Raw genomic sequence first — 13,060 nt, 5'->3', positions numbered from 1 at the left:
ACAAGGTGTTCGTTAAAATGTCTGAGAGATACTACCTAGTGATTGGTGTATTTTTCACATATCGACAGATCCTCTGTGCTCTCTATTCTAAATTTGTTGCTCTCTGGTCTTTACTTTCTTTTTGAAACACTGAAGAACCACCGAAAAGTTTATACTCGTCCACAAAAGTTTCTACTTTCTGCTAACAAGTGTGTTGCCTAACAAGGCATGGGACAGGAGGGATGGCAAACACCTTAACCATATAAATAAGCGGCAGATAACCCAGTCAATCTAGTTACTGTGGGCAAATGCTTTGCATGTCATTGGTATCCTTCTTCTCTTGTTATCTTAGAGGAAATGTGTTGAACACTGGACATGTTAGTGGCCCAAGCCCATGTGTGTGCTGACCTATAAAGGGAGGGAGCTGGAGGAGAGCTAACCCTAAGACAGATGAAACCACACTAGCCGCCAGGGACCAGAAATGAGGTGAGCTGCTGCTACAACATGGTACCAGAGCAAGGCGATAGTGGGGCCTGAAGGGAAGCCGGTTCCGGCAGGGAACATCAGTGGTTCTGCGCGGCGGAGAGGAGACGAGGTGGTGCTGCGTGCAAGGGGAAGGAGAAGGACAAGCTGGACTATGGTTCTTGCTGCTGCGTGCACATGCTTGTCAAGGAGTGAAGTAGGGGTGGTGGTTTCTCAAGTTGCGTGTGCCTGCTGCTGGTGAAAGGAGGTTGCTGGTAAGCTTGCCCCGAAGTTGTTTGTTGTTTTTGCTGGGTGAAGGTGAGAGTGCAGATGGGTGAGTCCAAAGGCCTTGCGGAGGCTCTTCAGCAGCTCACGTTGTTTCTCTCAAAAGGGGTGGCTCTAAGGCCATTGTTCCTCGATAGGAAGTGGTTCAGAAAATTGACCTGTCACCCACAAACATCAAGCTAGAGGGGGTTACCAACTATCTGAGTTGGTCTTGGAGGGCAATGTTGGTTGTGGATCAGAAAGATCTTGATGGGTACTTATTGGGGACTGTCAAAGAACCAGGAGACAAGACTAGTGCTGAGGGAAAGAAGTGGAAAACCGTCAACTCTCTGCTTATTGGGTGGTTGTTGAACTCAGTGGTGCCCTCCATTGGGCGTTCCGTGGAGGGGCTGTCCACAGCTGCTGAAATATGGAAGACCTTGTCCACCCAGTACTCTGGAAAAGGCAATGTCATGCTCATTGCTCAGATTGATGGGAAGATTCGCCATCTCCGCCAGGGGGACATGACAATGATGGCATATGTGGCAGAGCTGCAAGCCTTATGGGCTGATCAGGATAACTGTGACCCTCTTGAACTTTATGATGCAGCCTCCCTCGAGTCAGGGAACAAGTGGATAGCACGCAGGCGTGTTCTTAAGTTTTTGGAGGGGCTAAATAAGTGCTTTGATGGCAGAAAGGCATCTCTGCTGCACCACACCTCCTTGCCCACTCTTGACGAGGCCATTGCAGCAATGGCTCAAGAGGAGTGCGGCTGTCTCCGGAACCATCAGATGAGAAAGTTGTGTTAGCTCCAACGTTTACCGTGACCGAGCGCCGAGAGTGGAAAGAGACCAGGGACTGCTTCATTTGTGGCGAGACTGGTCACCTGAACTTGTACTGCCCAACTCGTGGTAGAGGCAGGGGATATAACAGAGGGGGAAGTAGCGGGATGGCAGGAGGCAGAGGTGGATACCCAGGACGTGAAACTGCTAGAGGTACAGGAGGACACACCGGAAACTCCGTTGGCCAGAGTGCACACATGGCGACTGAAGTGGACAATGGGACGTCAAAGGATGCAGAAGTGGACGGTGCTGCCTATGGAAACTTTGCTAACTTGGTCTCCACGGACGAAGGTAATTTTGAAAAGGCATCTCTTGCTACTAATGAGAATGATACAGAATGGATTCTAGACTCCGGCGCATCTAAGCATGTTGCGGGTAAATTCGGTGTGTTTGAGTCTTACATTAAGCATCCTTCTACTCACAAAGGTACCATTCAAACTGCTGATGGTACAAGACAACCTGTTGTTGGAGAGGGCACAGTAAAGTGCACTTCAAACATATCTTTGTCATCTGTTTTACACGTCCCAGTGTTTCCTGTTAATTTAATCTCTCTGAGTGCTCTCATTGATGACATAGACTGTAGTGTGACTCTTAACAAGTTTGGTGTCGTGATTCAGGAGCAGGAGACGAGGCAGATGGTTGGGACTGGCACCAGGCGTAAGGGGCTCTGGTATGTGGAAAAGGGGGTGCAGCCAGAGTTGGTGTATGCTGCAACCATGGAGGACAAGGAAAAACAAGCTATGATCCATCACTGTAGGATGGGGCATGTGTCTTTCTAAAAGATGAGTAGAATATTTCCTGATATTATGTGTGGAATAAGCAAGGGCAAGTTAACATGTGATGCTTGCGAATATGCTAAACATACAAGAGCCTCATATGTGAGTAAGGGGCTTAGGAGCATATCTCCGTTTATGCTTATTCATTCAGATGTATGGACTTCCCCAGTGGTGTCAGTGAATGGAATGAAGTACTTTGTTACCTTTACTGACTGCTATTCTCGTATGACTTAGGTTTATTTGATGCGCCAAAAGGATGAGGTGTTTCACTGTTTTCAGAACTTCCATGCATATGTAAAGAATCAGTTTCAGGTACAAGTGCAGGTGCTCAGGACTGACAATGGCCCGGAGTATTTGAACACCACCTTTGGGGGCCTTCTTGTCTGAACAAGGTATTCTTCATCAAATGACTTGCCTAGATACCCCTCCTCAAAACGGTGTGGCAGAGCGGAAAAACAGACACGTTTTGGAAGTTGCTCACTCGCTGATGTACACAATGAATGTGCCCAAGTTCCCGTGGAGTGAAGCAGTCATGACAGCCACATTTTTGATTAACAGGACACCCTCCAGGATACTCGGTATAAAATCCCCATGTGAGTTGTTGTTTGCAAAAATAAATTTGTTGTCCCTCCGAAATTATTTGGCAGTACATGCTTTGTTCGGGATCATAGACCATCGATTGGGAAGTTAGACCCACGAGCAGTAAAGTGTGTTTTTGTTGGTTATTCCTCTAGTCAGCAGGGGTATAAATGTTGGTGTCCCTCTACGAAACGCATGTTTGTAAGTATGGATGTCACCTTCAGGGAATCCGAGCCATTCTATGGTGAGCAAACTGATCTGAGCTTGTTATTTGCAGAACTTGACCAACTTCACTATCTGCAAGATGGTCATGAGGGGGAGAATGTAGTGTCTCACACTAAGGGTTCTGTGGGTACTAAACCTGATGGTGATGTGCAGGTTCAGGTCCAACCTGTAGTGGGTACAATTCCACTTGATTCTCCCCAGGTTCCTGTTCCTGTTCGGGATCGGTGGTCGCAGAATCTCCAAGTATACACTCAACGGCGGCCACATGTGCAGGGGGAGCAGGAAGGTAGTGATGTGAGCTCATCTGACACAGTGGGACAGCAGCCAGATGTGCAGGGGGAGCAACAAGGTAGTGCTAGCAGCTAATCTGACACAGTAGATCTGCCAATTGCATTGCGAAAGGAGACACGTGAAGCAGCCAAAAAGGGTGAAGTGGCAAGGAAAGCTCTTTGCGAAATGCATGCTCTACAAACTGTTTCTGATGAACATGACATTAGCAAATTTGTTTCTTACGAGGCTTTGTCTCCTTCCTATAGAGCTTTTGTGGCCTCTCTACAAATCGTGACAATTCCAAACGATTGGAAGACAGCAAAGCAAGATCCGAAGTGGCGTGAAGCGATGATAAGCACTGAAGAAAAACACGACATGGGTGCTAACCACACTGATAGTAGGGAAAAGGTAGTGAGTTGTAAGTGGATCTATACTGTGAAGCAGAATCCTGAAGGGAAGGTAAAAGGTATAAGGCCAGATTGGTCGCTAGAGGGTTTAGTCAAACTTATGGAATTGACTACGATGAGACGTTTGCTCCAGTGGCGAAGATGAACACGGTAAGAATATTGGTTTCATGTGCTGCTAACTTTGGGTGGAAGTTGCATCAATTAGATGTCAAGAATGCCTTCTTACATGGTGACCTGCAGGAAGAAGTGTACATGGAGATACCACCAGGTTTTGGTACCTCGCAAACCAAGGGAAAAGTATGCAGGCTGAAGAAATCCATGTATGGTCTGAAGCAATCTCCAAGGGTATGGTTTGATAGGTTTAGACGAGTTGCGTGTGGTATGGAGTATGGTCAATGCAATGGTGACCACACGGTGTTCTATAGACACGCTGAGCGAAGGATCACCATTCTTGCAGTTTATGTGGATGACATTATCATCACTGGAGATGACCAAGAGGAAATAAAGAGATTGAAGGAGTGTCTGAGCATGGAGTTTGAGGTGAAAGATTTGGGCAACCTAAAATATTTCCTTGGCATAGAAGTGGCTCGGACAAAGAAGGGAATATCTTTATGTCAACGAAAATACACCCTAGATCTCTTGAGTGACATGGGCATGATCGGATGTCGTGCAGCCCCTACCCCAATTGAACAAAATCACCAAGTGACTGCACAATCTGGTGAGCTAGTGAATAAGGAAAATTATCAGAAATTGGTTGGGAGACTCTGGTACTTGTGTCATACCAAGCCTGATATTACATATGCCGTGGGTGTGGTGAGCAGATACATGCATGAACCAAGGAGTGGACATCTTGATATAGTGCACAAAATCTTGAGATACTTGAAGGGAACTCCGGGAAAGGGGTTGTGGTTTGCAAAGAGTGGACACCTTGAGGTGGATGACTATAGTGACTCTGATTGGGATGGTTGTCGAGATGATAGAAGATCAACGTCCGGCTATTGTGTGTTTGTGGGAGGAAATCTGGTGTCATGGAGAAGCAAGAAACATATAGAGCTTTATCTAAAGGGGTGTGTGAGATGCTTTGGGTGAAGCATCTCCTAAGCGAGTTGAAACTTCTCAGAAAGGGGCCCTTGAGAGCTTGGTGTGACAATCAGTCAGATATAAGTATGGCAAATAATCCAGTCCAACATGATAGGACAAAACATGTGGAAATTGATCGTTTCTTCATTAAGGAGAAACTTGATGCTGGGATTATCAGCCTTACTCATGTCAGTTCTGGGAAGCAAATTGCTGATTGCTTGATAAAGGGACTGGGAACAAGGGAATGCAACTTGGCATGTAACAAGATGAGATTGATAGATATCTACCATCCATCTTGAGGGGGAGTGTTGAACACTGGACATGTTTCTGGCCCAAGTGGCCCAAGCCCATGTGTGTGTTGACCTATAAAAGGAGGGAGCTGGAGGAGAGCTAACCCTAAGACAGATGAAACCACACCAGCCGCCAGGGACCAGAGATGAGGTGAGCTGCTGCTACAACGAAATGTATTGTTTTGGACTAAATACACTTGGGTTATGTTGTATGCTTTAGCAATCTGAAACAGTGTGCCAGGATGCATTTTTTGTAGGTAAAGATTGCATATATATTGTTTTCTAGGTGAACAGTCTGAAACTCACTATTCTGGACTGATGATGCTGGTTTAGTTTGAAATTGCATATACTCCCTCCAGCCCTAAATACTTGTCATGGGTATAGACAAAATATAGGCTAAAATATGTCTAGATTTATTGAATCCGTGATACTTGAACTTGGTTCTTATTATTAAGAAAGGGATCAATGTACGGGCCTCCCCTCCCCTGCATTTCTAAACACAAGAAATTACAGTGAGATCAACTAATTACGCCCCTACTTTTGTATGTGCTTGATTTGAAACCTCTTGATGCCAACCTTTCGTGCAACTCACATGAAGCTCCGCCACTAACAAGGGTCTTTGATAAGAAATGTAGACTTCTCCCATTTGCTACAGGAGCTACAGGAGTTTAAATACATTGTGTACATTAGAACAGAGCTACTTGTTCTTCATATCAAATACCGGTTTCTTTTACTCTATACAGTTGTAAATCTACTGGGTGGCATATGCAGAAAACATACTCCTAGGTACTAGCGTCCCTCTAGCACTGTAATGCTCATGTTATTTGCAGAATTTACAGTATCCTGTGCTGCTCCATCAGTTTCATAGTTCTCTTCTGCAAAATATATTGGCTGTTTTGGATGTGGAAGTGATATATCTCCATTCTCCAGGAAGGACACGATTGATGACATGAGTGGCCGCGCATTTGGGCTGTTCTGAACACACAAGAGTCCGATATGGATGCATCGTGAAGTTTCATTAAGTGAATAGCTCTCCACAATTGATGAGTCAACAAAATCCTTTGTGGTCCCATCCTTCCATAAGCTCCATGCCTGCATCCATCATATTTATCCGTTTCAAGGTGCATATACTTATTATACTTTAGAGAAAATAGGTTATGTCATAATACTTACATAGGCTATAATGTTGGGGAACTCCGCTTTTAGGTGCATAGAGCTGATCTTTGAGCCACTCACAATCTCTAGAAGTAAAACTCCAAAGCTATATACATCAGACTTGCTAGAAAACACACCTTCCAAAGCATATTCTGGCGACATGTAACCGCTGTTTCAAACACTTCCCAGTTAATGGACACAAAACTTATTTTTTTGTTCAAGCACAAGAATAATATATATAGTTCAGTAATGCATTATATCTCTTACTATGTGCCAACAACGCGGTTGGTGTTTCCTTGTTGCTGATTGACACCAAATATCCTCGCCATACCAAAATCAGATATCTTAGGGCTCATTTCAGCATCTAGCAGTATGTTACTTGCTTTGAGATCCCTGTGAATTATCTTCAACCTTGAATCTTGATGAAGATAAAGAAGCCCCCTAGCTACCCCTTTGATTATTTCGAATCTTATTGGCCAGCCAAATATTGATTTTCTTGTAGCATCTGCTAACAATAACATCAACTGGGACATAACATCAGTCATCCTGGTTGATTTCTTTACTTACTAAAATTTGGCAAGGCGTAAGTCGAACGTACCGAAAAGGAAGGCATCCAAACTCTTGTTAGTTAAGTATTCATATATCAATAGTTTCTCATCTCCATGGATGCAGAACCCGAGAAGTCTAACCAAGTTTTGGTGCTGCAACTTCGCAATGAGTATTACTTCATTTCTGAACTCCAGTGCCCCCTGGCCAGAGCCCTTACTAAGCCTTTTCACAGCAATTTCTTCATCTCCTAATATCCCCTGGACAACTATGTACTTTAGATCAACAACATAGAAATACAAGTATGTTGTTCTATAAGAAAAGAATTCACGTTACCTTGTAAACATTTCCAAAACCTCCATGTCCAATCATGTTAGCATTAGAGAAATTGTTTGTTGCGAGTACAATCTCTCTGAAGCTAATGAAAGGATACTTTAAGTTTCCATCACGAAGTTCAGCTGCAGTACTTGAAGTTCCTGACATTATCTTCTTCCAAATTTCCTTGTTTCTTCGTTTGCCTATCAGGAACATTAGTAAATTTCTTAAACGGATTAAAGGAACACAGCACATGAAAATATGGAATATCATTGCCTAAGGAGAATACATTGAGAAAAGTAGGGAACCATTTTTTACCTCCGCTCTTGCAGATCCAAACAAGGCACACACATATGATTATCAGTAAACTTGACACGACCGGCAATGCAATCTTCAGTACATTGCCACTCCACTTTTTATCTGTCAAAATTCACTATGTAAAGCAATCGTGATTCTTATAATTAAATTTACAAGCCAAATTTATTACAAGGTGAGTTACACACACATTGTCTGAACAGGCAGGCAATTTATCTCTCACATAAACAATTGCATCACGAGTATGGTAGCATTTCTGATACACAAAACATCGCTTCATACTTAAACTTAAAATCCTGCAGAACAAGTTTTTCTGAACTGGATGGTATGGTTGACATGCCCAAGTTGTTTATACTATATAAACACATGGTCTGGACAACTTAAGCCTGAACATGAAGGTTTCCTTCTACATGTCTGAAATTTTGTATATTGACTTGGAATTTATGAAGGAACATCTAGAAACATAAAATACATAGGACTCAAATTTTTAAGTGTTAGAATTAGGACGGTCTCGCTTCGTGCATATTGACTTAGATTGGATATACTATCTTTGGAAGAACTGTGCTGACCGTTTGTTTCCAAACACATCAGGTGTCTGAAATATATTAGAATTTGTTCCTTTATGAATGATGATTCAGATTGAAGTGATTTGCATACTAACTTTATAAAACGGTAACGCTTGATCTGGACTATTGCCAACCCCTGCATGCTCATTATTCTAGTGTGCATCTAGTGGCTGCTAATCTGCACTTTCCAATTGGATAAGCTACTGTCTTTGCGTATAAACCAGATTGTATCCACAGGCAGCATATATGCTTGTGCGCAAACTGATCCGTCATAACGGCATTATTATCAAGTATTTAGTTGCCCTCTAATATTTGCCTGGCACTAATTTTCTAAACCCTGTTTGTACTCTGACATTGTAGATAGCACTAAGGAGGATATATGCGAACTCCACTGGAGCCGCAAAATATCTACAAAGGGAAGCAGAGAAACATAAATAGTAGACTATACCACTCAATCTGTTAACCCGAATATAGAGGTTTTCCCCTTGTCCAATGAGCTTCTCTGTGTCAATCAAATCTCCCATCCATAATAGGCACCTTGTTTCATCCCCATTGATAGCCTTGGTGCCCATATTGGCGTAGGCATACGCCGTACAGGAGCAGTTGCTGGTACATTCTGCTATGCATTCGTTGAAACTTCTATTCTTGACATACAAGAACTTGTCTGGAACCTTCATGGTTGACAAATTTAAGAAGCCATCTCCTTGACCACATCTTAGTGCTTCCATCCGGTGGCATCCCTGCGAAAACCTGTTGGCCGTCCAATCCTGCTTGTTGTTTGGTTCAAAGCCATCGAGACACTTGCACGTCACAATGGGCTGCGTGTTATCACAGTAACCAAATGGACCACAGTATCCAAATTTGTTGCATTCCTGGTTAGGTTCTGACTGCAGATCAGTCCATTTGGACATGTTGATATTCCAGATCATTATCCTTACCTTGCCTGAGTAGTCCATCTTCACTAGCACTACTGAGGAGACAGTTGGTACTGGTAGTCCAAAGAAAATGTAGACCTCATCATCGATACGTTGCAGTGTGAAGTAAAGTGTGGACTTGATACTCTCGATGTACTGCCCGACTACCAAATAGTTATTCCATACTGGACTTCGCCGGTATGGCCTTGACCCATTCCATATAAAACGCTGCAGAAACTCATCAGGGTCTGCACCGTACCAGAAGTTGCCCGGTGATGGGTCTTGGGGGTTTCTCCAAGAGATGAGCCGTTGTAGTACATGTGTCTTGTGGGTGATTCTGAGTTTCATGCCTGGAAGGAGAGCGTCGGTCGGGTAATCGAAGCTTTGCCATAAGATGCCCTGTGATGACCGGAGGATAAAATTCCCACTGTTATCAAGCGTGGCTTCTCCACCAGTTGCCTCTGGCGATGAACTGCTTTTGGTGCTGATGTTTGTCATCCAGAGAAGATAGCCGTTGGTGTCTGACAAGGCGAGATTGGATCCGTTGGTCAAGGCAAGTGTTGCAGAAGAAGGATCGGTGATTGGCATGGCACGGTTGGCAACCCACACAACGTTGTCTTTGGGTATGTTGTTGTACCATATGCCGACATAGTAATGTTTTGTGCCGGAGCTGGAGTTGGACCGGGAGAAGAATCCCAGGGCAAAAGTGCCGTCGTCGGAGATGATTGTGGTGGTAGCAGAAAGCGGCTTGCCTGGAAGAAGGCGGCTGTCGGATGATGCAGAGAATGGCAATAAACAAAATGACCAACAGACGAGAGAGACGATTGTGTGTATAGGAAGGGAATCCATTGCTGTAACGAACTATGGAACTGGGTTTCGATATGGAAGCAAAGAAGTGGATGAGTTGCCTTGGACGACGCACAGCGAGACTCTGGGGAGGGGAAGAGTTAGTCAAGCAATTTATTTGGGGTCCTTTTCCGACTTGAAGCTTCAGGTATAGTTGGAGAATTAGTCAAGGAGAGATATTTCCAGGAAGCTTGAAAATGTTGGGTCGTGGTCCTCGTGGATATCATCATCTAGACTACGATGGACTAGCCATTCTCATCAAAGAGAATAGCCTTTTACTTTTCTTTTAGGTGTGACTGCTTGTTGCTTGGACAGGAGATAATCTAATTGGCCAAAGAAGCAAGAACAGAAAGATGATGATGTAGAAAGGCTCTTGAATCAAAGCCGAGGAGGTATTGGTACGTGGGTGGTTCGCCTATCTCTATGCATGTACATTAACTTTTTTTTTCCTTCTCTCTGGCAATGCATGGATGCACCAAGTTTTTGTTTTTCTCAAAGGAAAAAAAATACAGTAGAAGGCATTGAACATATGTGAGAACACATGCTGCCATCGCTACCAGTTTTCGCCCATGCTGTAACGCTGAAACCTACCTTGCTTCCTGTTCAAACAAAACAGCTTATTCTGAAGAGTGTGGAGCTCAGACGAGTGTGCTGTGTGCTGTTTGCCTACAGCTGCAGTTGTGCCTGTGCAAAACATTGAAAACTTAAATCTGTACATTCGTTCATACTTGTACGCTCCCTCCAGGTCGCCATGTCAGTCTAGACAGTCGAATAAGCTTGGTTTACTGCTTTGCGGAGTGAAGCTGGACCAGCTTAGGTGGTGCTTGCCGGGAGATCTTTCTGGATTTGTAAATCGGTGGCACACAGCCGCATAGAGGCCCTCAAAGTCCCCCAAACGGCGATGGCCATCTTCCAGGCGGTGACCACAACCCAACTAGGTAATGGGAAGTCGGCACACTTTTGGCTCAACGGGTGGCTCCAAGGTAAGAGGATTGGGGAGTTTGCTCCAAACCTCCTCTCAGCTGTTCGAAGGGCCATCAGCCGAATTTTATTAAGAGAAAGAGAGTTGTACAAGGTGTACAAGAAATACATCTGTGTTTACATCACAGAAGACAAGCCCACAGAGAGGGCTCGAGGAAAACGAAAACCACTGTCACTCATCAGGCAGGCCACTCTAAAGCAGGGTTACGCAGCCGGCTGCTCGCCATGCGCAATCCGCTCAAACACTATGTCTACCGTGTTGAATTCCTGCTGAAAGATCCGGGAATTTCGCTCTTTCCATATCAACCAGTGCACCAAAATCGCCACGGTATCGAAGTCACGTCGCAACGTCTTAGGTGCCAATTTCCTCGCTGTCAACCACCATGTCTCCGTGTTCTGGAAGGCATCGCCCGGGATTGGGAATTCTGCCTTATAGTCCAAGAACGGAACCGATGCCACACCCGCCGGGTAAAATGACAGTAGACGAACAGATGCGTGCAATCCTCATTGGCAGTCTGACATAGAGCACATATAGGGTTAGAGCATGTCTAACAGGCCCCGTATTTTTTCGCCCCTTAAAACGCGAGTAGAGGGTCCTGTATTCGTTTTTCACCGGCCAAAAACGCGTCCAATCTAGCAGAACCTGTAAACTCACCCTGTAAAATGGAATATTCCCAAAATATGCCGAATCGAAAAAAAAACTCGTTTCATCTTCTTCCTCTAGCCAACTCCCAGCCAGGCCATCGTGCTCCCCCGCCCCGGCCATGGCCGCCCCGCCCCCGGCCGCCCTCTCCTCGCCCCGCTCCGGCCCCGGCCGCGCCGCCTCGGCCGCGCGCCCCCGGCCGCCCTCGCCCCGCTCGGCCGCCCTCGCCCGCCCTGCTCCGGCCATGGCCACGCCGCCTGGCCGCCCTCGCCCGCCCGGCCCCGCCGCCGCGCCGCTCGGCCGCCCTCGCCTCGCCTCGCCCCGGCCCCGGCCGTGCTCGCCTCGCCCCGCCCCGCTCCGGCCGCGCCGCCCTCGCCCCGCCGGCCATGGCTGCGCCGCCCTCGCCCGCCTCGCTCGGCCAGCCCCGCCCCGCTCCGGCCGTGCTCGCGCCGCCTGGCCGCCCTCGCCTCGGCCCCGGCGGCGCTCGCCCAGCCCCGCCCCGGCTGCAGTTCGCCGGAATTTAGCCGGATTCCGGCGAGGCAAATCGCGAAACGGTTAGATTTTCTGAAATTTCAGCCCGCCACGAGTGGGGGGTTGGCCCTGTATTTGGTCTCCCACCCCGTACAAGTAAGGGGCGAAGACCCGCCCCGTAATCGAAAACAGCAAAAATCGAAGCGGGGACCGTTTTTACGGGGTCTGCTAGACGGCCGGGTAGAGCTCAAACCCGTATTCTAGCAGTTATTATACGGGTTTGGGTGTTTTAAGGGGTCTGTTAGACCTGCTCTTATGTGGCCAACTTCTGCGCTCGAGATTGTCTGCAGTGAGGCATCGCCTATGGACAACCAGCCACATGAAGAACTTGCACTTCATGGGGGCCACTAGTGGAAAACAGGGCTTCCGTGGGAGCCTTTTGTCGCGGGCGCGCCTGCACCCGCGACAAATGGCCTGGCCACGTCGCCCCGAAACCATGTGGAGCGGGCAGGGCCTTTTGTCGCGCCCTTTTGTCGCGGGCCGTAACCTCTTTTGTCGCGGGTCGTAATACGGCCCGCGACAAAAGGGCCATGCCTATATATAGAAGCAGCCAGCCACCCCCCACCTCATTTTTTCCTTGGTGGTGAAGGTGGAGGTGTATGCTAGCTCATTTTTTCTACATGTGCACAAGAGGTGTTTGATGGAATGCTTATGAGAGGGATGCCACTTGGTTTTATTTGATAAGATTTCTCCTCTTTTTGATCCTAAAAGGTTAGCAACTATTTTCTCGACTATATATATATGCATAGTCCGTACAATACTAATTTTAGCAAGGTGATTGACAAGGTATCAACTTGTCAATGCCTATGGATTGTAGGCTAGGGTTTAGTTGGAAGTAGAGGGCAAGTAGATCTCGAAGGTTTCAGCCGAAAAGTACTCGACGATTATGAGAATTAGGGTTTGTAACAATGATTCGATTACCTCTTCGTCCCTCGACTCCCCCTTTATATAGGAGGCGGAGCCGAGGGTTTCGTTTTGTACAAGTTACAGAGTCCGGGATGGTTTCTAACTCATCCCGCCAGATTTACAAATAACACTTCCTATTACAACTCTTAACTTTTCTTAATATATCTT

At 46.2% G+C, this 13,060-nt stretch overlaps 1 protein-coding gene and 1 pseudogene across 1 annotated transcript; one reads left to right on the top strand and one right to left on the bottom strand.

Annotated features, from left to right (window-relative positions):
- The first annotated feature begins 460 nt into the window (after positions 1–460).
- On the top strand, positions 461–2,710 carry LOC139833794 (uncharacterized; annotated as a pseudogene).
- Positions 2,711–5,762: 3,052 nt separating this feature from the next.
- LOC127326215 (G-type lectin S-receptor-like serine/threonine-protein kinase B120) lies at positions 5,763–9,915 on the bottom strand. The gene is made up of 7 exons (XM_051353080.1): positions 8,520–9,915; positions 7,509–7,610; positions 7,212–7,393; positions 6,928–7,135; positions 6,597–6,834; positions 6,348–6,498; positions 5,763–6,266 (listed from the first exon to the last, which is right to left on the bottom strand). Exons 1-7 carry the CDS (start codon positions 9,832–9,834, stop codon positions 5,964–5,966), a joined length of 2,499 nt encoding a protein of 832 aa, XP_051209040.1. The 5' UTR covers positions 9,835–9,915; the 3' UTR covers positions 5,763–5,963.
- Between the last annotated feature and the right edge of the window lie 3,145 nt (positions 9,916–13,060).

Source organism: Lolium perenne, chromosome 7 (assembly GCF_019359855.2).
Source record: "Lolium perenne isolate Kyuss_39 chromosome 7, Kyuss_2.0, whole genome shotgun sequence".
Classification (NCBI taxonomy): Eukaryota; Viridiplantae; Streptophyta; class Magnoliopsida; order Poales; family Poaceae; genus Lolium; species Lolium perenne.
Note: the sequence above shows the minus strand (reverse complement) of the source record. Positions and strands in the feature narration are given on the sequence as shown.